Here is a 25,076-nt window from a genome sequence, read left to right on the forward strand (position 1 = left end):
CCGGCCTCCCCGCTAATAGATCAGCGACAATCCGTACCGATGAAGTCCTCACCTACAGGTACTCCAAAAGAACCTCCACAGTGTGCACATCGTATCAGGTGCAGCCAACGGAGCTATTCATCGAAAAAGCTGTTCCGGGAGCAATTTTTGAGGGCAGGGGAAATTTTAATTTTGCTCGGGCAGGGGACATGTTTTTAGGTGGTAGGGGAGCAAATTTTAGGGGTATTTTTGTAGGGCTGGGCAGATATCGGTTGATTGTTCTGGGGATAGGACTTTGCGAAAAACGAGGTGAGGGGACATTACTTTTAAAACGGGGACAGGGGAAGTTGAGCCATGGATGGGGTCACAGGGCATATACTTATAACTTTTAAAGATACCCAGACTGCTTAGCCTATCGCGCTTGAACCCACATCTCACTGTATGTACTGTTCGTAACGGCCCGCTGCTATCTGTTATCAGTCTGCTTTGCCAAGGGAAATCGGCAAGTTTTTTCGGCCACAGGGCAGGGGAGCTTCAAACATTCATATTGGGGAGGGGAAACAGGCAAAAATAAGTGGGGGTTGGTAAAAATGATGTTTGAGTGCGGGAGGGTAAGTCGAAAAATTTTTTGTGGGAGGGCAAATTATGAACAGCTAATTAATTACCCTCTTGACTTAAAATTAGTCAGTTCACATTGCTTGTCATGCACAATATATCTTACCATAGTAAGGACCCCTTTAAAAGTGCATTGTTCGTTGGCTGCACCTGATCGTATCCACAAAACATCTTGAATGGCAAGGAACACGGTTAGACTTCCTAATATTAACCCCAGTTATTACCAGGATTACTAATTTACTGACATTTTCTTGCCCGTTCTCGTTTTAAAATGTTAGTGTGTTTTTCACTTCCGCGTCCATGTGTAGCGTAAGTTATAGTTTTTTCTCCAAAGACGGACAGCCCTCGCTTCACTTTCCGAGAACAAGATGGATAAAATCATCAACTCTTTATTCAGTTTTTTGTTTGTGTGCTGGTACTGCAAGCACGCCTTTTCAATAAAAACGATTTCGTGGTATTTGATACATTGTCTTTGTATTCTGTCTGTAAAAACGTCAGCTGCTGCGGTTAGGGATGGACCATTAGACCTTGGGAGGGGGGGTGGTCACAATGAAATTGTTAAAAAATTTTTTTTACTATTGTAAATTTCTGAATTTTTTTTTTCAATTGAGATTAGCTGTGCAAATTATTTTTTATCAGAGTAAATTTTCAGATTTATCATTTTTTTTTAGTTCGTCGCTGTCTGAAGATATAGAGGGCAAAGATGTGGTGCCAAGCACCACAAGCGGCCACGCAAGCGGTCACGGGGGGAGAGGTCAGGAGAGATGTGTGACCCTACTGCTGTTGAAGCTTTTGAAAAATATGTGTTATTTGGTGGCACTTGGGGAGTATTTTTGCGGGGGGAGGTCAGGAGGGGGAGTCCCCCTCCTGCTGTTGGAGCTTTTGAAAAATAGAGATTAAAATGGTGTTATTTGGTGGCACTTGGGGAGTATTTTTGCGGGGGGTGGTCAGGATGGGGAGTCCCCCTCCTGCCGTTGGAGCTTTTGAAAAATAGAGATTAAAATGGTGTTATTTGGTGGCACTTTGGGAGCATTTTTTTCGGATTACACATCTTCCTCTGAAACATGGTCTTCTTGCTCCTCAGTAGCTTCCTATGGTTTTGAAAATTGACTATTTTGGTTTCCTGGCTTCCCTTTCTACTGCGTGGTGAAATGCCTACATTCACCCCACCAAACATCATGCATCTCATGATTTACAATTGATTTTGACAAGCTGAGAAGCTAAAATAAGCTAAATAATATAGTTAAATTTGCATATTTGTGTTTTTAGAGCAATTGTTGCCTTTTTTGATCAAAACATCTATTTCTCTGTAGCAGCATGTTCAAATTGATTGGATGTGTATAGATGTGTTGAAATTTCAATATTTGTCTTTTTAGGGCAATTTATGCCATTCATGGTCAAAAAATCTGTATTCTCTGAAAGGGCTTGTCCAATTTCTTTGAAATTTGCTACATAAAAACGATTATTCATGCAGATTTATTCAGTATTTGCTATCGAGAAACTTTCAAAGTTCAACCCTTTTGTGTGTTTTTGTGTTGGGATTTGTTGGATAGATGGCATTCTACGTAGTGTATTGTTGAATGTTAAAACATGTGTGCTGTTGTTTTTTGAGGCTGTTTTTGAGAAAAAAGAATTGGAAATGCCTTTTTAAAAGCAAAATAATACATAATGACTTGATATGTTCTTTTATCATTATTGACGTGTTTCTACTTGTTCACCCATTCTTGCATTCATCATTGCAATAAAATGCTGTGAAAAAATGAAACTGATGTGGCCTGCATCTGTTTACCTTGATCTTAAAAGGCAAATACAACTTTCTGTCTTGACAACCATACCATAGTTTCAATGTTTTACCTAGTGTACCTGCTTGGTTTGTACGCAGGAAACAAGTAGAAAACAGGCTCTATAATTTCATAATTTTCAAGTGATCAGAATACAAAAGTCCTGAAAAGATAAGATAATCACAACTTCCAGTATAAGTGATACAGTCACTCTAAATGTATAAATTAAAATTAAAAATGTGCCGGGAGGATATACTAAAAATACAGAAAGTTGCTTTCTGTCGGTAAAATCTAAAAAAAAATTCAAAATTTTAAAGAATTTTGCAGATTTTCTTTTTACACCTTTGTCTTCTTATCTATTTATTTTTATTTTGCAAGCTAGTTTGAAATTTTTTTTTTCCTAACTTTCTGCTCTGAATTTTTTTTTCTGTTTTTGACCACCCCCCTCCAAGATCTAATGGTTCATCCCTTAGGTTGTTGCGCGGCACACACAGAGGGTCCACGCTGACTTTTATATATTTTCACTGTATTGTTATGCACTTTCCACCAATATCATTCCTCAAACACGCAACTCAACGACGACAGCACATAATCTTAATGAACTGAAAGGATGGACTTAGCTTTTTAAAGTTCTAGGGTAGGAAAATGTAGTCAGGAACTTAACCTATGTCATCAAAAATTTTGTAACGTTGCTGTTCTCCTTCAGGCCGCCCAGATCATGTATTTTAATTTTTTCTGAGCTGTCTCTCCACATGGTGTTGTTAGTGAATTTTTAACTTTTCTACATTTTCTCTCCTGATCGGTCGGACGGTAGCCTTGTTGATTTCATCACAGGCAAGGAGCTTCAATTTCCCTCCACGAGAATAGTTTAAGTGTCCACGGTCGTAGATTTCAGGTTTCCAATTTTTCCCAATATTTTCTCTCCACAACGATCGCACCAGGTCGTGGCTGTAAAGAGTTAAATTTTCACGACATTTTTCTCAACGACCATGACTTTCAGGTATTGGACTTCATTTTCTGTCCACGACCGGTTGAGGTAGTGGCCGTAAAATGTTTAATTTTCCCCGATATTTTCTCAACGATCGGTCATGAGGTTACGGTTTCAAGCTTTGAATTTTTCCCCCGTAATTTTTTTCAACGACCGGTCGTGGCTATAAAGTGTTGAAATTAGCCCGAAATTTTCTCAATGATCGTCATGAGGTTATGGCTTTTAGGGTTTTACTTTTTTCCCGGTAATTTTTCTCCATGACCGATCGTGAGGTTGTGGCTGTAAGTGTAAAGTGTGGAATTTTTGCCAACATTTGTCTACACGACCGGTCGCGAGGTTGTTGCTTTCAGTAATTTCTCTCAATGGCCGGTCACTAGGGAGCTCCTTTACCGTTTATTTATGAATAATAAGTTGTGTACCTTCTATTTATTTACGAATTCAAGAATATTTAAAGCGTCCACTAGTTTTACGGACGCCATCGTGGCACTGTGTCTGTGATTTCAACCCTTTCCTAATTTTAATGCATATGGGACGGCTGTGGTGTTGACCCAATCACTTAATCCGCTGATACGGACAGCGGATTAGCAAGTTGGCAATGTTTTCGGAACAATTACAGTGGTGTATACACAAGTTGGAGAGGAGATAAGGACTTGTCGGTAATATATAAAGCTGTCAGACGGTGTGGAGTTGAAATCTTTATTTGAAATATGACAGTCAAAGTTAATAAAATCAAACAAAGTAAACCGTTGCACAAAAAACCTCCCTCCCCACCCCAGGGGACTGATTTCTTTCCCTATGGTGACACTTGAATCGACTAAGCTACGCGTCTGCTAAAGGGCGACACACTCAACTCCCATAAGTGGAATTTATTCATTTCAGTGAGGGTACTGCGAGGGTCACCAGTGTGTATGGCTGAAAGCTGAATACACTATATTAATAATGAACATTTGTGTATGACCTCAATGACGCTTGAATGCTGTATGAGTTGCTGATAAACACAAAACTGTTATCGCCAAGACATGGCCTACATATACGCATGCGCGTTCTACGTGCAAATATTCAGGCTTATGCAAATTGCACTCAAGTGGGTATTTCCCCGCGCTGACGTACTGTAAATAAAAACACGTAAACCCCCTCACATCAAGTATACAAAGGCAGCATACACATCTTCCAGGAACTATAACGTCATTATTTTAAAACAAATTGAAGACAGATTTCTATACATCACATCAGAATTGGAATAGATATGGAATAACCGACCGCTTACAGAGATTTGTTGCTGACAAGGACAATCTTCACTGTGATCGTAAGGAGAGACAGTTTTCATAACAACTCAAGGTAATTAGTCAACGGCCTTTTCGTGCATTGACGTGAAAGTTAGTATTAATACATTTGCTGAACTTTCTTATTCTACAATGTTGACAATGGATACCTACATTTGCTTTGCTTGATCGTGTGCTTTTATGAGAGTATTTTAACAATCTGTACATTTATGACTTCGTTCTACAACATATAGAATAACAATCACATAAAATGATATCATATCGAAAGTGTAATTGTTCGCGTTGTCTCATGTTCTGGAGATAATCAGCAAATGAAACCTGTGTGTACGTTAAAGCGATGACGTCGATCGATTTGGAAAGTGTAAACATGTACATGACTACATGACAACAACGAACGGACAAGATGCGTTATGCTGTCCCCTTTATATAGCAAGATATATATTCGTACATTCCGCGAACAATCGCAAAGTCGGTTCATTTAATAAGAGTTCAAAGGTCAAGTTCGAGGTCAAGCAAAAACAGACGTCAGCCATACGAAATTAGGCAATTTCACACTTTTTTCATTTTGAAATCAATCTCTCTGCTGTGTCTTAGGGATGGTTTGTTTGTTCGTTTGTTTTGTTTGTTTGTTCGTTTGTTTGTTTGGTCATTTTCTTTGATACGTTGTAGAGACTACATGCCTGTTAATCTCTATTAGTTCCTATTCTAGGCTACGTTCACAGTCAGTTTTTCTTGAAGTTATTGTTTTCGAAAGTCCACATTTACATAGTTCTAATAACTACTTAACTATCTCAACGTATGTGATTAGCCATGGCGTTTTCTTTCGTTTGAGAATATGTACACGGCTCTGAATAGCATTAAATCTCTAGTCGCGAATCTGCCAAAAGTACACAAAAGGCTTGCCCTTAACAACTGTAAGAATTGTAATGTTTACACAGTGACGGTAGTGTATGTCATTTGTAATGTTCCTTTTAATCGAGCGTAATACCTTAATTACTCTAAAAACGTTATGTTCTCGACAATAATTCGACTGAAAAATGCATTTATCCAAAATAATATTTTAAATCACCTACTGCAACATCACAGTTAAATAAATCCAGGATCTCATCATGAGACCACTTAGCATTTAAATGCACTTTACTCAGGATCATTTATCATGCTCTAGAAGCCGTAAACTGCAGTCACCCATTGTTGTAACGACAATGGATCCATTGCAAACCAACTAGAAAAGAGGGTGAGCGACATATTGCAACATACGCCTTTAAAACTTCTGACCTTAAACCCAACCTGAAGCTTGTAATGTATACAAATGGCAACCATGGGCGGCGATAGATCTCTGGACGCCTGGCGGCAAGCCAACAGCTAGAGAATATTATTGGTGCATAGGCGTTTTCTATACACGTCTACAACATGCATGCTAATACAATAACATTTTGGGCAACCACGCACTATTTCCTTACCTGCTGGAGTTTTAAGACAAAACCGAAAGCTTTGAAGCGCACTTGTGAGGCACTACAATATTAAAAAAAAAACATTTGTTTAATGCTATGATCCTTTCTGTAATGCATTGTTAACCAAATTTTGATTTTCAAAAAAAACCTGCTAGAGCCCTCGATACAAAATGTTAATGCAGGCTAGTTTATTAGTTCTAGGTTGGTCGTTTTATTCCCTTTGTGTACAATGGTAGATGTAAGTACTATTTGCAAGACTAGAACACATCATGATATGACCGCGACTCGAGTAAGAATATCGATTATTGACTTTAAAGACAATTATCTATAATTACCGAACACATTTATATGTATCATCGAAACATAAATATTATTAGAATTGAATAGCTAGTCAACTCTAAATTCATTCTGACATAACCACAACAAACACAGGGTAATAATTGACACGACGTTTAATGCTTTCTTTATGAAATGATATAATGTTGTTACAACTGTGAGTCACTGTATATTGTAATCCAGCCAAAAGTTCCGCCGAAGGGAATATCTCGCCGATATGCATGATACTATAATTATTACGTCTACTCGACTGATATTGACCAAATACAACAATCGCTACCATAAATCGGTTACATATGGCTTACAAAAATGTCACCAACACAACTGGTCCTGCGACTGTAAACTGCATTGATGTTAATTGCTTCGAAAAATTTAAGTGGTTTTCACTTTCTTAAGCGACTGTATACTTACCGGTTGATGATGGGATGAAATAGCGGCGAACCCATGGTCTGGTAGAAAATTTCCTAGGTATCACGACGGTATCCTTAAGGAAGTATGCACTTCGAAAATGAAATACTTAACAGTTGCTCAAAATTTCCCAAATGTAATTTTTAACCATTCTCTTACCAAATGAACAATAAAAATTAAGTAAAACCAAGCAAAGCATAGAACTAGCGAAGAAATTATCTGACGAAATTATAATTCAAATGCCCGCAATCCCTTTATTAACACCATGGGTAAATTAAATGTTGGATTTCTAAATAACTAAGACAATGAAAGTTTTTTTTCTCGAAGAGCTTTAAAATGAGCTACCACAAATGATATATCAGAAAAGAATTATAAACCTTTGAAAGCCCGGATATCTGTACCTGAGGCGCGTTCTATCTGTAAATGCCCTACGCTGTATTAGCGCATCATGATAGCTTTTGTTCCAACGAGGTAAGGTGGCATTTCATGAAACATATGTGCCTCATTGCAATGTACGATAGTTAAGGAACGAATGTACATCAAAAACAAGTAGCTCAATTGATGAAAGTCAAATTAAACAAACAGCTTTAGCTTATTAAGACTCCTAAATAATAAACTATCATCGATGTTACAAGTACCGAATCAACTAATGATTGAAACTTACACGATCTTAATTTGCATACAAAATTTCCAGGAGTGAACTCCTTTGAGTATATTCACTGCATTAAAGGGACAAAGTTGGCCAATTTTTTGATTTTTTTTTTTTGACACAAGACACTACTGTTATTGTTTGACATGTTGAAAGACACTGAATGAATTGGTGACCATGGATATATTCGACCCCGTTTTGGACATGATAAATGAAACCATCTAGAAAACGAATGAATGGTCATGACCATAATTCATTTTCGCCATAATTGCGTTATTGTGTCTGAAACTAGAGGTTGAGTGTTACTAGGGGAGTCAGTCCAACTACAACTATTGAAGTCACTGGTGGAGGTCGGGAACGCGCAAAAAACAATAATACTGTGAAGTAAAAGAATAGACGGTTCAACAGTCTCCAATCTTCAAAGAATTTTTATTTACCAACGTTTTAGTGACGAATAAGTCACCTTCTTCAGGGTAACACTGATAAAAAGAAAGCAATACATAACGATAAAATTCAATAATGCTAAAAACTGCAGAAGTTAAAAAAACAGTACAATGGGTGACTTAAAAGGATTGCAAAACATTGTGTAGTGATTAAAAGTACAAATATAATTTGGTTTGCGTGGAGCAATGCTAAAAACATTGTCTGAATACTAAAATATGTGCCAAAGAAAATAAAAAACAGGTAGAAATTTGGGCTGTAACTAACCTTTAAGAGTGCGTAAAAAGGCCGCGTGAAAGCTATTAAGCTGGATGACAAGTATTGATGAGTGAGAATGGCGGACCCCCTAGGGCTGTTGGTTCAGAAAAGGTAGGGCAAAGGGCTCCTTAGTAAAACAGGAGAGAGGTAAACAAAAGAACATCGAGGGTGTCCAGAAGATGGGAAAATTGGCTCTGCCTTCACGAATGTTAATACCGTGAGGTGTTAGTGTTATGAAAAGGGTGATGTATTTAAGTTCATGAAGCCGTCTTTGACGAGTGCTGGTGGTGTGTATTTACATAGAACACTGGCTTGAAAGTGCGACAGATTATGATGTGTTGATTCAAACGTTTTGTCAACGAATGAATGAGATCACTCTGTAACTTTGCCCCCGGTACGTTAAAGTGGCACTCCGTCTTGGTAACATGTTTAAAACTCATTGTTTCAATGCCAACGGTCGATATTTGATGTGGCGACTGCACGCGGGATCGCAAGATATCGACAAAAAACATGTCTTCAAAAAAGTAAAAGTTTGAATTCCGGTAGCCCACCTAAATTCAGCTTCCGAACATCAAACGTTCGGCTCTGGTGCCATTGTCAACTAAACTATGGAGTACAAGTCTACGCTTACGCTGCTGTACGCCACAGTACCACTGGCGTTGGTGATCTGTCATGCACCATGGGAGAAAGCTGAGTCTTACTGACTTTGCGAAAGAATGAAACACATTTTTTGCTGATTCCACCAGAATTCGCATAGTTGACTAGCCCAGTTACGTGCGGTTGATACATAGTGGCCGCCGCATGGTATGCATAGCGCAAACCAGCGCACGGCAAACAACATGTACTGTGTGGCCGACGACAAAATGTAGTCATCGGAGGCGGCTTATATTTAACACATAAAAACTGATGTTTATGTGGTATCGGTTAAAAATATAATACAACTGATATAGAATAATGAAAACGACAAAAACTAAGGAGAAATTTTTAAACCTTACCTGAGATAAAGGCATAATGCTGTATATATAAAGTCTTTGAAGTAGGAAGTAAATTAATTGCCTCGTTCGAACTTATTATAGACTCCCTAGAATATCGTCAATCAGCACAGCAACAAACCTTCGGGGATTTTGGGTCAAAATCAGATATGATCGCAAAACTTCGGGATGTGAAAAATGAACTCGGGAAATGACATGTTTTTATCGATATCGCGTGATCCGCGCGCAGTCGCCACGTCAAATATCGACCGTTGGCATTAGAAAATGTGTTTTAAAAATGTTACCAAGTGGGAGTGCCACTTTAATAGATGATGTCTTTGGAACATTTAGTATGACGTGTTAAATTCAGATAGCGTTTTGGAATGTTGCTTTTTAACCATTATTACCCATATTTTTTTAAACGTAATGTACTTTTTTGTTGGTAGACCTAGATAATATGATGACGGCGGCAACCTTAGTCTATCTGGTAGCTCTGATCAATCTATTGCGAGCAGTTCCAGGTAAATTGCAGGAAAACTTATTTATCTTATTTTGTTATTGATACCATACTGACCAAACTGACAAAGTTTGAAAAACGTGAATACGCGCTGAGAATACTAGCAAAAATCCTTTATTGTCTAAACCCCTCCTACAACATCAGCGGAATGTTCATAATACCTATCTCCCTTTGTTTTCAGAAAACTCTAAAACGACTCCAACTATATAGAGTAGAATGATAGCTGTGAACCTTTTAAGCTTTTAATTGAATCTACCTCACACAGTGAATGTTGATGTTAATACAGAAATATTTTTTGTGTCACTACATGAATAAACAAATAATGTTGAGTAATTCGTATTCTTCACTCTTACGATTGCGGAGCAGATAACGACGCCGAGACGTGCCCTACAATACCCTGTGAAAATAACGGGACGTGTGTACAGAATGGACGTCATACAAATGTGTCTGTACACCGGGATTCATTGGAAAAGACTGTCATGATGGTGAGGAGTACAGGCAATATCTTAATGTAGAGGAATCAATATTTGAATGGCGCTAAAACTGTTTTACTTTTGTAAATCAATGATATTACTAAATATGGAATATGTCAGGAGATCTGGATAACTTATATTTTTTTGTTTGGTCGTTTGTTCGTTCATTCATTCATTCTATTTTTATTTTTGTTTTTGTTTTGTTGTCTGATTTTTTGTTTGGTTTGTTGTTTGTTTTAATATGGCAAAATTACAGCACAAAAAAATCATAGGCATTTCCACTGCTGGACCCAAATCACGAATGCACCATTCATCCATGTACAATCCATCTGCATTAATAGAAAGTCTGATTCTAGCTAATTTATTTTGTTTTTGTTTTTTTTTCATTTTTATTCAGTTGAATGCAATGAACGGGAAAATATTACCAGAGTGACAGCTGTCAAGTCACCTTTTCACCCAAAAGATTACCCGATGTACAAAGAATGTGAATATTCTTACATAGTTGATATGCGACAACTTATAATGGTAAGACAATGGCGCGTTAAAGATTACTGTCGAATTCACTTTGCTATTTTTGAATTAAATCATTTGGTATATTTTTCTCATTTTCCAATCGTTAAACACATTGATATATGCTAGTCGATGTGCAAAATATCATTTCAATGGAGCACATGTAATAATTGCTTTTTGTCTGTATGCCATTACATAGCTGAACTTGTTAGATTTTGAGTTGGAAATGTCAGAGGAATGTAAGAAGGACCACCTGACAGTATTTGACGGAAGTGATGAAACTGCTCCGCATCTCGGTACTTATTGCGGGAACAAGACGCAAGGATCAATTACAACGACTGGACAGCAATATTCCTGAAGTTCCAATCAAGGGGTCAAACGTTGCTAAGGGTTTCCATTTGACGGTCACGCCTATTCAAGATGATGGTACACCCTTATCAACGAGGACTGATTACACAGGTCCGTTTAACCTGGCCCGCAATTCTTGCCATCCCATACACTGTCGAAAATATCGATTACGTCTATATTGTAAACGCAACGCCTCGTTGCTCGAACATTAGAAAAGTGCGGAACAAATTACAATAGAGCCTCACGATATAGAATAGTGCATCACATCATGGTACAATACAGTAAAGAACAGTACAGTACAGGTACAGTGCAGTACAGTACATTACATTACAGTACAGTACAGTACAGTACAGTACAGTATTCCCAATAACACCATACACAGTAAATTAGAGTACCGTACAACACAGAACAGGGCAGAGCAGTAGAGTAAGTACATTACAGTACAGCCACATCACCTCACAGCACAGAGCGGTAGAGTGCACTGCACTGCAGTAAATTGGGGCATGTGGAGTACTGTTCAGTACAATAAAGTACAGCACTCCACACCACCCGACTGCACACTAGACCGCACCACAACGCAAAACACAATACAACTTCACAGTGAAGTAAAGTACCATTCAGTACGGCAAAGTACAGAACAGTGCAGTACAGAACGGCGCAGCACAGCACAGCACAGCCCAAGCAGTACAGTACAGTACAGTACAGTACAGTACAGTACAGTACAGTACAGTACAGTACAGTACAGTACAGTACAGTACAGTACAGTACAGTACAGTACAGTACAGTACAGTACAGTACAGTACAGTACAGTACAGTACTGTACAGTACAGTACAGTACAGTACAGTACAGTACAGTACAGTACAGTACAGTGCAGTGCAGTGCAGTACAGTACAGTACAGTACAGTACAGTACAGTACAGTACAGTGCAGTACAGTACAGTACAGTACAGTACAGTACAGTACAGTGCTGTGCATTGCAGTATAGTGCGGTACAGAGCACGGTGCTGCTTTAGTTGCATAATATCACATGAGTTTTCATTAGGAAATTAGAACATGCTATTTACAATTATTAGAAAACCATGGAAAGCGACACAAACGTTTCAATAAAAAGTCAGACGATAAAGCCAAAGTAATTAAATTGTTTGTTTTGCGTCCACTCTTAATGGGAAAAGGTGCGCATCTAAGCGGCTGAGAAACGCACACAATAAAATTAACACAATGTAATTTGATTACAGCAAATAAAAAAATTGTAACAAAGTTTTACTTCAGAAAAGCTAAGCGGTAATGTATCAAAATTTCCTATTCAAATACACTGTGTGTTTTTTTCCATGAGAACCTTAAACATCTAAGGGGATGGGACGCAAAACAAATAATTAATTACTTGGCCTAATGCTGATCTTCTGTTCCTCTGTGCACCTACCAGAACCATGTCTTGACATCAGAAGTGATAAGCTATTTTTTTTCTTGTCCATGAATAATTTGGTATATTACAGGATTTCATTTCTAACTTATTTGACCTTTGTGCCCTGCAGTCAAGGAAGATGACGAAAAAATGGCAAGGGGTGGTAGATTGTCTTCTCACCGAGCCTACCCGAACGGTTCCGAACTTGGGAAAGGAAAATACGAGCTCGATATCAGGAACGACGGAGTTTACGGTCAAACATACGTGAAATTTACAGATATCACATTATCAGAGGAGATTGATCAAAGTGGGATGCCGCTCATGCAGGTATTCATGTTTGTTCAGTATGTGTGTAGGTACGTAGCTATACGAGCAAGTTTGTGCATGATTTATGTCCGTACATTTGATTGTCTTTGTTGTCCGTTCATTTTTGTTGTTGTTGTTGTTGTTGTTGTTGTTGTTGTTGTTGTTGTTGTTGTGTTGTGTTGTTGTTTGTTGTTGTTGTTGTACAGTTATGACTGTAATTGTGATCTAAGTGCGGCTATAAATAGAACCTAAAACCGTACAAACTCGTGACAAAAATTTTCGGGAACTATCTGGAAGCTTTTTTCACAATGACAGATTTTACGTCATGAGTGTACAGAGTTTACCGCGTATTATCATAAGAATACACAATGGATATTCAACTTACCTTGTATAATCTAACAGTAGACGTCCCTCGTAAGTAGGGAAAATAATGAGTAGTTTAAAAGGCTTTGAGTTTGACCTTCAAGCTGCTGTGGCCTGTTTTTTTTCTGTCACTCTTATAGTTTGGTGGTCTTCTATGTGATATCGACAGCTTGTGTAGTTGCAGCTAGATGGCTTCCTTTTAGATAAACGTAATAAGTCTATGAGTGTTTTCTTGGATTGAATTGAGTTTTCAATAATCTGCGTTTTACGTTGAAGCACATTGATGTGTTTGTGCTATATATGTTGCTGCGTACGGATGGAATGTTTACAGAGTTTGTCGACCAATATCTCTAGATCCGGATTGCAACATCGAATATCACACCGGAAGACATGGCTCAGACGTAAACGATGGATTTGCTCAGAAGGTCAATGAAAGTGAAGAATGCTGTCAGCTTTGGAATGAAATGATGGGTGCGAGTCTTACGGCTTTGATACAAGAAAAGAGAACTGCTGGTTGAAAGACGACATGCCCTGGCCAACGTATCCACCAGACTTCCACTCAGGTAAAGTACAAGGTGATACATCATAGCCAGGAAGTATTATCGTTCTGTAAAACAGTGTATGTCGTCAGACAGCTTTGGATGTTGTAAGTTATATAGGGACATATACCTATGAAGTTAGATGGACTGTTTATCTGAGGCGTTTGAAGGATATTTTGCTCGCCATAGAGAGAAGTGTACGTAAGATTATGGTAATATTGATTTGAGTATTATTACTATATTGAAACAACACACCCTAATGTACTGCAACCTTTTGGTGATTTCGTGGTAAAGGGACATGATTCGCTACATTCTCTGCTTTACAAATATTATAGTATTCGTACATCACCAATCCAAATCTTGATAATATACGAGGGGAATCTGCGAATAACATTTTATCTTTTTCGAACAGGCATCATTACGCCCTGTGACAATAGATTGGAAATGATAAAGATCTTCAGTGATAGTAAACTGATTGGCATAGTGTGCCAGGGGCATCATGGGAATGGCTTCGTCTCAAGCGGCAGAATTACACTTGAAATGCACATCAGTGACGCTAATCAAAACGAAAAGGGATTCAAAGGAATCTATACACTGTTCTACATGTCAGGTAAGATTGGCGTACAATGAAGAACACGCAGTTTATTGTGCTCAGTGATTGTGTTAAGTAGCCAATTATCTCGTGGTCACTGAAGAGCACAAATACATGTCTATCTCATCTGTGCATCAGTAGCACCAGAATTTTGTACCTGATTCACATACGACCGACTATTGTAACATTTATTAAATCTTGGTTGAAAAGGTAACATTATGAAGCTTTATGTTCTTATTTTGTGATCAGATGAAGATGGAAAGTGCAGGAATGAAAACGACTACCGGTGCGAAAATGGACGGTGTATCTCCGAATATCTCAGAGATGACTATCTTGACCACTGTGATCACCATGGGAAAGCCTCGTGCCTTAAAAGTGCTTCAGTCGGTGAGTGGCTTGAAATCCTACAAATAAAAAAGAGTCTTATTCGGTATTGATCATTCATTTTCCTTAAATTTTATGCAAACTGCAAGTGTAATGTATTGAAATTTCGTTCGCTGTCTATCCACGTGGAGGGATACCTTAGATCAGAGAAATCAAAGTAAAGCATTACCTACGGACCCGGATTTTTAAAAACTGAGTTTTGGCCTACATAGTTAAAGGACTACGATACGTAAGAAACATCTTGTAATTAAGTTTACATAAACTCTGTCTCCTAGACCAAGACCAAAAATCATACAACAAAATATTATGATTTTAACCCTCTTAAAAACAATAAATTATTGAAATAGAACATTTAAAGTCATAAGTGCTTAGGGATTTCATGGACAATATGCGCTATAGTCATAGCGAGATACTTCCGGAGAATAGCATTCGTTATCGCTGATATTGTTCAGTGATCGTGCAAGGATCTCATGTTTTACTTGCTTTTCTTACAGTACTGGTATCGTTGATTATGTTTATTCTGGTCGATGATTTGCAGTTTTGATGACGTTTTGTGCCCATAGTATTCACACAGCAGGTGACGTGCTCACAGTTATGGTGACGTTTTATGACTCAATATTCTTCACATCATTGGACGCGTTCGCCTTACTAAATTGAGTACTAAATACAACATCTACGGAACAAGATTATTGTTCATTTGGAAAAAAAAACAGTAAATAATATTTGCTTGCATTATGCCTTCAACAACTATTTCGGCAAATGACAGGCATTAGTCATACAAGGGGAAGACTAGAAATGTAGAATATCCAACAACTCCATCCATTAAAAGTAACCTATAACATGTATCCCTAGGACGATCCAGCTAAGGTTAATAATAACTTCTATATCAAACCAAAATATTCATTTCCGTCGATTTAGAATGAATTGCTATACTTCATCAGTGTGAAAAGTCTTTCAATCTAAAAACTATTAAAATCAAAATCAAGATTTCAGCAGTCTTGTCTCTTAATTGGAAAATTTTGTCTTAAGAAATTGCATAAGAACATATGTGAAAATGTGTATATAATTTTACAAGTCTTTATTCTATTGTCATTTATAATTTTCTTCATTGTAACTAATCCCCTCCGTATTTATCTTTCTGTATACATAGTAATAGCCTTTTGAACTCTAATGATTTGAAGCTTTGAGCGAGTACCCATATTACAGCGGTGTCTTCATTTTACGTTACTTGAACCCGCTAGTAAACTTACGTTCCCTGAATCATAGTTTGTATCATTTATATTTGTAGACTGAAAGATCCGTCTCGGAGGACGCTCCCTACGCTCGTCTCCGACGACGACTGGACGTGGTCTGTCACATGCGGCAGCGAGATGATAGAACGTTAGTCACGCCACAGCTGTTTTCGTCGCTAAAATATGTGACGTTTTATGCAGATTGCTGTTGAATATTTATTGAACTCAGAAGGGGAGCGTGGAGAGCGCCCTCGAGCGACGGATCTTCCAGTCTTTTATATTTGGTGAACTGCAGTGTCTGACACTTACTCTGTACGTATTTGTGGCACGACGTTTATAAAACTCATCTTTAATGCATAAACATAATTGCAAAGTTGATGAACTAGACAAAATACGTCTTGATCAACGTGTTCTGACTGTCTCGTTGTTTCATCAAAATATATACTTTAAACCAATGACAGTTTGACACAACCTTTGCACCCTGTATTGTTACTGTGATTTATCATCCGTCAATAAAGCTACAAACTGTTATTATCAGTAGCGTACTTAACAATCGATTTTCTCAATGCTTCATAACTAAGTTGTTAAGCATTGAGGCAGAAAAGCGTGCACGCATAATAGGGTGACAAGCAATCTCTAATAAATCTACCGTTTGGAATTTTCGACAACTTCTGCTTACTCATCAGTTAGTCACCAAAAATTTATGAAAAGTCGATATGCTCAGTTACAGAGTGCTTCGGTCGGTGCACGCATCGTTTCGGTTTTAAATGTCGTTTGTATAAAGGTCAAGGACAGCAAAGTTTGCAGGCAAGTTAATTCAAATTTGCAGTAAAGCACATGTGACGAAAGTAGAAAGCCGCGAAAAGATCGGGTAATAAACATCTGTTCCTTGCTCTGAATGACGTAATGCACATATGGGGCTCCTACAATTTCCAAGCCAAGTCTTGTTCCAGATAGTACTTCATGGATACGTATCTGCGCTTTGATGCTACAATAAAACGAATCCAAATGACGATTGAGATATAAACGTCCACCTTCAATTTGATGAGAGATTCAGAGGCAACGTGGACGATATGTGTAGTGCAATCATCTATTGACAACAGAGACGGCGATGTCAGAGCTAGAATGTTAATGGCGGCAGAGTATTTGGTCTGATTAACCCTTTTGAGGTCACCAGTCTGTTTAACCTTTATCAGTACGTACACTGAGATACAGTGGAATTTGAACACCTGCATTTAGTAGGCAATGTACACGTAAATATGCACCGCCATACTGGAGCCGTCAACATCGTAAAGCGATAAATTTAGGAGTTTTCAAGCCTGGCTGATTATGATTTCAGGGTTTACGAGGGTTTATACAAATTTATAAATACCTCGTTAAATATCATAAGGAGGCTTGACTCTGATAATGTGGAAAGAATTCACGAAAAAAAGTTTTTTTGTAGCTCGCATAGCTTTTTTAAGTATGTAATTTAAGTAATACGGTGTGATTGTGACCATTTGCATGAATATATATGTATAACTGGGGTAAATGGAATATGTGAATTTGGGACTGACTAGCTGCATCACCTTCAGCTGTACTCAGACTCCAGTAAAAAAGTTCAATGGGACAGAACAAATACTTCCTTTGTGGAATAATCAGACATAATAGCCGATTTAAAACAACCGACACAATGTCGACAACTTAAGTCTACAGCCTCATTATAGTGTAGTGACGCTGACTACGGAGTCGTTTTCTGACGTCTCGATGTTTAAAGCCTTTAATCACTTTGCTCAAGGATATAATCCATTATTATAGGATTGGGTCGGCCTGCCAATATCAGTGGTTTCCTCACAGCCATACAAAACTTCACCCATACCTCAAAACTTCTTAACCATACACCAACCACTTTCATGATTTATAATCCACTCCTGATATCCGTTGTTGTATCATACATTTAATTTCATTTATCTTGTCTCAAAACATTAACTCGAATACCACAGTCATTTAGTTTCTCATCACATAAATATACTATGTACATGTATTCTTACATACATAACTAAATTCCGTTAGACAACATGACTCATTTCGCCTATCCCTGACCAACTGATAGTTGGGCCGTGATGTGTGGGCCCTGTCAAGGGGCACCTTCTAAGTGGTAGATAAGGGGATATGTGTGTTCCGTCTTTTTTCTACTGAAAAGCTAAGCTACACTCTCAAAACAAAAGCGGGCATTTACAGAGTATACCGACACGCAGACGTTGAGGATGCCCCAGACGGGACCTCGAAACCAAGGCTGGATGTAGGCCTAACTGCGTTCGCCGGGCCCGAGCCAGGCAGCCATACGCACTCGGTATAAGCCAGTCACATGTAGGCATATAGGCCTACACTAATATCATGTACGGTGATTCTTTTATTGAATAATCAAGTCGTATATAGACATTCTACATATTAAATACGATTATTATTCCAGCAATGTGCCAAGCGCCTGTGACTGTATATGGTTAAACGATGGTTTCTTCCTACTTACGCGAGACCCCAAAATCTGGGAAAGCCTTATTTGAACTGTCTTCTATGTATACACATAATCGCATGGTTATTGAACTTTGGAGAATACGTACGCGTATGGATCAACGAATCCTGTGTGTTTCGTCGTTTCATACCAATATCGTCACTTTGAATCAGTGACATTTGACACAACCTCTGTACCCTGTATTGTTACCGTTCCTCTGTCAATAAAACTACAAATCATGACTATCAATAGTTTAATTACAGCGCTTGCCATTATCAAAGACGCATAACTGCGTTGTGAAGCGTAAAGGCATGTTTGGAATCCACCTGAGCTTTGTACACCTGGTGCTGTTGTTATGTGTAAGACAAGCACAGCCGTGTTAGCAGTCTCTTGTCAGACTGGTTTTGAAATTGCTTCATGTCTACTTCTCCGTCGCCATGTATCCTACAGGTGTGTGTAAAGGCTATGGGCTGAATTACAGAATGCATTTGTCGGTACATGCGTCATTGAAGTTGAACTTTAAAAAGACACTAAATTTCGAATTTCAAAAGTAAGTTTTTAACTTTTACTGGACAGCACAAGCAAGGAAAGTACAAAACCATGAAAGTTACCAACTAAAGAAGAAGTAACCCTTGTCCTGAATAACGTAATTAACATATGGGGCTACGGGTTCCCTAAGTCAGTCTATATAACAATAGTATGACTTTTCATAAATTCTTTCATTATCGTCACTTAGCATTCTTTCGATTGACATTAAAATCCATGACGAAATTGCACTGCAGGGAATAGAAAATAGACTATTGAGACATCTACTTATTGTTTCAGTTCGATGAAAGTTTCTAAGGAAATATCAAAGTTACCTGATTTAATTCAATCTGTTGATAACTGGTGTAGCGATTGTCAGAATTACGATGAAGTGTTTATCCAGACTTGTCGTATTTAGGTAACCATCTGTTCAGCATTTATCAGTACCGATATTGCGATACAGAGGACTTTGGACACTGCTTGCATTTGGATAAGTATCGCCAGAATCGAGACGAAACGTTGTAAAGCAATAAGTCGTGCAGCTAACGCCCTGGCAAGCACGTTTTAAAAACCTGGCTGCTTGTCACAGTTACGGCCATTTGAAATAATTGTTAACAAAATAAGAGCGATAAATATCAAAGGACTCTTCGGAACGGAATACATAAACAATCAGATTATTAGTTCAAATCTGTGGTTTAAGTAATTTTTCGTGTATATTTGACCATCTGCGGGAAAATACATTGGATAGGCGGACGCGTTACGTGAAGCTTCGGCTAATTATTCGCATCACTTTCAGTCCTACTGCGCAAACCCCACTGTGAGAAGTCAGCCAGGAACTATGTGATGATGGTAATACCTGTAGTTACGAAACAAAAGGAAAAGCAATATTTGTGAAAGATAATCATTAACTTATCTTTCCCATGCTTAATACTCCCAGCGTTCTATTGTATTTCATCTACTTTTATTATTTAGCTGTTACTTGACATTTTAATTTAGTCATGGAGTGGGTTTGAAACAAGAGAATTGTAGCAAGTTGCGCCAAGTTGGAAGATATGATAATATAATGATGAAGAAATGTAGGGGAGCTCAAGCTCTTAAAATTGATAACAAGACTGATGAGCACTGGGTAATCCCAATATATTGTGATTTTCAATAGATATAATTATGCTTATGTCAGACTGCACAAAATGAATACGGTTTGACAACAATCTGCGTGAAACTGTCTGATGCACAGTGGGAACTACATAAGTGAGAGGCAAAAATAGAGTGCCTAGTCTTCCCATGATATCGGTATGTATGACAAATTTTTTGAACAAAATTACTTCGATATGAATGCAATGAGTCAAGATCAAATTTCAGCGAGGAATTTTTTTTTTGAAATTGAAAAAGGACTCGGTGGCACATTCTGTACGACCGGCTCTGCACCCAAGATATTCTATAAAACATACGTCATGAATTATTTACGACCCACGTCGCTTTTCTATACCGACATAAGGAAGTTAATGATCAACTAAGGCATTTTTTGCGAGGTCTCCAACTCTGACACAGTTCAGCTTTTTCGTGTCCTTCTCTCTGATCTTTCTCGGTTTTCCTTGGTCAGAGTTACGTCATCCTATTAGGCCTCAGATTTCTTTGACTTTGATTTGCTGTGATCAAGAGTCGGCATGGAAAGCTCCGATGTAAAACCTAGTACTTCCGACAGCAAAGGGAGTGAACGTGTTGAACGCTCCGATGGTAATGGCGGACGACGAGGCAGGAAAACCAAAAGGTAAGCTGGTAGGGCAATACATGTATCTGTTATATCGTGACAAATTGTATCCTGACGTTGATACATTTTGTACGGAAGCAGTAAATTGTCACTGCAAGAGTCAGGGCTATGAAAAATAGTGTAAAACAACCAGAGAAGGCGTTCAATAAAATTAGCTTAATATTCTCGAGGCTACAAGTACGGTGACACTAACGCCCTCTATGGTGTGATTTGAAGAGAAAAGAAGTCAGTTGTTACCAACATTTGAAATATTTTATCACTGTATTCTGGTATGGACTTGATTAATTGTTACCATGCGACAAGACAATTTGCATCTGCGACGTGTAAGCTTCACGATGACGTATTTATGACATTTCCCACTAACCTTTGATAATAATAATAATTTTATGACGAATCTGTTCAGAACAGACATTAAACACCAGATCGTACGTTAGACCTAGTGCCTTCAGTTATGTTTGCGTTCGCCTGTTGCAATTGATACCGGGGTATTAGAAATGAACGGTTGAGCGATTCAAGACATTAACTTAGGGGGATAACAGATATTCCTTAAATGAATCGTATTTCACAGCTTTAAAGTGTTACATTGCCTGGACGCAATTTATCGCAGGGTCTTTTGTTTCTTTATTTAAACTCTTATACTTTACTACAATGGATCAAGATTGAAATAATCGGCATCTTTTCTCTTCATCTTTCAACAGTTAATGCAGTCATTTAAAGCTCCAAAAGCTGTATCTTTGGCTAATGTTTTAGAACTTTTGCTTCGTTGTTTCCCTACACTTTCAGCATTGGATACCCAAACTGTAATTTAATGCCACGTATTTAGCATATCAACACAGCCTATTTGAGTATAATCTACATTATTATTGTTGGATATCCGTTTGTAAACAATAACATGATCACTACACACTTACAGCTGTGTTGACTAAAAAAATACTGGAAATTTCTGCATAACAAACAGATTAGGGTCAGACACGGTAGTTGATATACAGAAGCAGAATACTGAAAAACTTGCCACAAGTTACAGCCTATGTCCCTTTAATTCGCTACATGGAGATTGCAAGCCATAAATTTATGAAAAGTATATGGACTCTTTACAGTATAAAGTTATAGTATAAACTAATTAGTATTACGATATCAGTTTCATTTGACCCAGTTTGTCATGGAGTCAATTGGCCACACCGCATCATAGTTCGTCATTGAGAGATTTCTTTTTAAGTTGGGTGCATCAATAACGAAACATTTCAAGGAGAAAGAATAATCAACTAACACATTTCACTTTTGCTTTTTATACCCGGCAGTTGAAGACCATGGTGTTATTCTATGGCACTCATAAAATGTCACTCATAAATGGTAATGGTCCTAAGACTCCTGAGCTTACCACATTGGAATAACCATGACGTTTATTAGATCAAAGTTGAATCGACAAAATGGCCATCAATTCTTCGAACTAAATCAGTTGGCAAAAATTGTGTCGTCTAATCATCCTTATTATACGCTGCCTGAGAGCAAGAATATCCCTGATAAACTGACAGATACAAATATGCCCAATGGCTTGAAGATAGACATACATGAAAGAGCTGATACCTTATACCTGTATAAGTAATAAATTCACATAACGATTACTGATGCGCCATGGTATACCAGATATTTCGAGTCCGTTTTGATCGTATCATTCTAAAGTTCAGTATCTAATTTTAAGACTGTTACGATGAATTGCAAATCCGGCTCGGTTGAAGTCACAAGCCAGGAGTATGTTTGTTAGGAGGCATGCAAGAATCAATGAGATGGTTGTGATGTTTTTATAAACGAACTGTTTATTAATACCAAACAACAAAAGCGAAACAAACATTTTTTTATATTTTTTTTTCGTTGACAGCAATATGGCAGACAAAGCGTTAATCGTGAGTGACCGATGGGGACCATCAATTCATGGAGGAATGACTGACGCTCTTCATGTAGTGATCAGACTACTGCAGAACATGAGAATATCTGTCCACTGCACCGCTGTACAAGCAACAAAAGAAGAGGAAGAAGAGGCAAAAAAGCTTGGAGTGACTCTTGAGCTTCCGACAAAAGCAGGCATTTTTGAAGTCAAGGAGCCACATAGCGATTGGTTGTTGTACCACAGGGACACTATCCACAGTTGAAGAGTTGACAAATGTCAAATTCGTGTTTGGCTTCAGTGTGTTCACCTCAATACAAACCTCCAAAATCTGGTAGGGTGTTTCCGAAGGCGTCTTGCTATCTGATCAATCTCTTTGATAAAGATGACATTACGCCTTTGATCGTCGGCTGCAGTAAGGAGGAACTGGAGTTTCGAAAGCGAATCATGTCAGATGAATTTAAGAATGCGAAGTGTTCATTTTCTGTTGGAGAAAGTGTATTCGCGGAATACAAGCGACGTTATCAGAAAACCAATCAACAGCTTCTTTCGCCGATGATAAACAAAGAATACTTAGCGGCTTCCGGATCAGATATACTGCCGGTACTCAAAGGCGAAAAATTCAAAATTATATCCGTTGTCCAGAAATACGAGTTTGAAGACCCCAAAAACTTGATGTTGTTATCAAGGCGGTAAATGATGCTGCTGATCTCATATATGAGTTCAACAAAACTTCGTCTGTATGGAAAATAATAGGAATACCACCAAGTAAGGGAAAAGAGATAGAAAAGAAGCTAACACGCAGCTCAAGATTGAAGATCACGCCTAAAATCGTGACAAGTACTGAAGAACTGAACAGTGAACTGATGTCATCTCATCTTGTATTAATTCCGCCATCTACGACAAGTTATGGTAACCTTACTCTGGCAGCTATGTGCGCAGCGATACCCGTAGTCTACCCTCGAGGTTCTCACAGTGATGAGATTGTCAGTAAACACATATATAATCTCGAAGCGACAGAATGTGCAATAGATATGAGTGAAGACCCAAAGGATCTGAAAGCCAAAATAGTGTCGGTCATAACGAAAAACCCGACAGCATTTCAGCGTGCAAAGATAATAAGAGATCACATAAAGAAAAAAGTCGCCCAGGATACACAGGGTAGTAATGAATGTTTTGTTGACGCGATAACTGCCGATCTTCAACACACCTCTGCACACAGGAATGACCAGAATACAAAATTAGAGCCCACTGTTGAAGACAAAGGTATCAATACACTGTCTATTTTCTTTGATTGAATTGCGAAGTTTGCGGGGTGCACGTGTGCTCGTGCGTGAATCCTGACGTCGCCAATTAATGTTGAATACATTAAATCTGTAAGATGCATATATAGATGACAAATGCCGAATTCTAATACGTAGTCATATTTGATTGTTATGTAGTTGATCAACGAGATAGAGAGCAATTACCAGTGAAATCCAAAGGATTCGGTTTATGGAGAGAGAATCGACATTTCCACGGACAAGAAAATAGGTAGTGGAAGAGCAAACAAATTGAAAGCAACTCTGAGCCTTTTGTTGAACAGCATATATGTGATATATATTATATATATATATATATATATTATATATATATATATATAATATATATATATATATATATTATATATATATAATATATATATATATACAACATATGTTGTACCACCGGTATCACCATAAGCTTATGGCAACCTCTGAACTGGGCACAGAGTGTACGGTTACACTGCAAATTTTTCTGGTTTGCCGGCCAGCTAAATTCAAGCCAAAAATAAACCGGCTTGTTTGTCAGTAAACGGATTGTTTCGAGTTGTGAATTTTGGCTTATATTTGGCTTTCTGGTATGCCAAGTCTGGTTTCTGTGCATGCCAGTTTGGGTTTTGATACGGCATATATACATGCCAAGTACAGATCACTTCAGCTTGCCAGTAAGCCAGTTAGTACTAAAGAATGGTTTACAGGCAATCCACTATTATATGAACTAGGCTTGCTAGCAAGCCATGTTTAAGATACTGTGGCTTGCCCATATACCAGATAATGCTGAACAGTAGCTTATTTTAAACCAATACCACACTTCCATGGATCAATAGTAAGCCAATTCTGGTTCCATCTAGTTTAAAGATAAGCCAATATTACTGCAATGTGGCTTACAAACAAACCAATTTCTGACTAATTCTGGTTTACAGGCAAACCACTGTAAGGATTCCTCTGGTTTACCAACAAGCCATTACAAGCTGGCTTGCAGGCATGCCAATCTATGGCTTTTTGTAGGGCTTGCTGACAAACCACTTCAATATTAGCCATATTTCCGGGGGGAGGGGAGGGGGAGGGATAATTATTTTGACCATCCTTCAAATTTAAATTGGATGTCTTCAAATTTTGTAGACACAGAGGAGGATTATCATCCCATGGAATGGCCTATTGGGTCCTCTATGTGATGGAGCTACACAAAGCAGGACTGTAAAATATCTGAAACACAAACAACAGCTGAAATAGTTAGAAATCCTGCAAGCTCCATTAAAAAAAAACAACAACAATCATCAAAA

The 25,076-nt window shown here is 38.1% G+C and overlaps 1 protein-coding gene across 1 annotated transcript; it reads left to right on the forward strand.

The window, feature by feature from the left end:
* The first annotated feature begins 14,029 nt into the window (after positions 1-14,029).
* LOC139128851 (uncharacterized) lies at positions 14,030-16,381 on the forward strand. The gene is made up of 3 exons (XM_070694558.1): positions 14,030-14,228; positions 14,460-14,597; positions 15,089-16,381. Exons 1-3 carry the CDS (start codon positions 14,063-14,065, stop codon positions 15,136-15,138), a joined length of 354 nt encoding a protein of 117 aa, XP_070550659.1. The 5' UTR covers positions 14,030-14,062; the 3' UTR covers positions 15,139-16,381.
* The last annotated feature ends 8,695 nt before the right edge of the window (positions 16,382-25,076 follow it).

This window comes from Ptychodera flava, unplaced genomic scaffold, assembly GCF_041260155.1.
Source record: "Ptychodera flava strain L36383 unplaced genomic scaffold, AS_Pfla_20210202 Scaffold_74__1_contigs__length_588402_pilon, whole genome shotgun sequence".
NCBI classification, from domain to species: domain Eukaryota; kingdom Metazoa; phylum Hemichordata; class Enteropneusta; family Ptychoderidae; genus Ptychodera; species Ptychodera flava.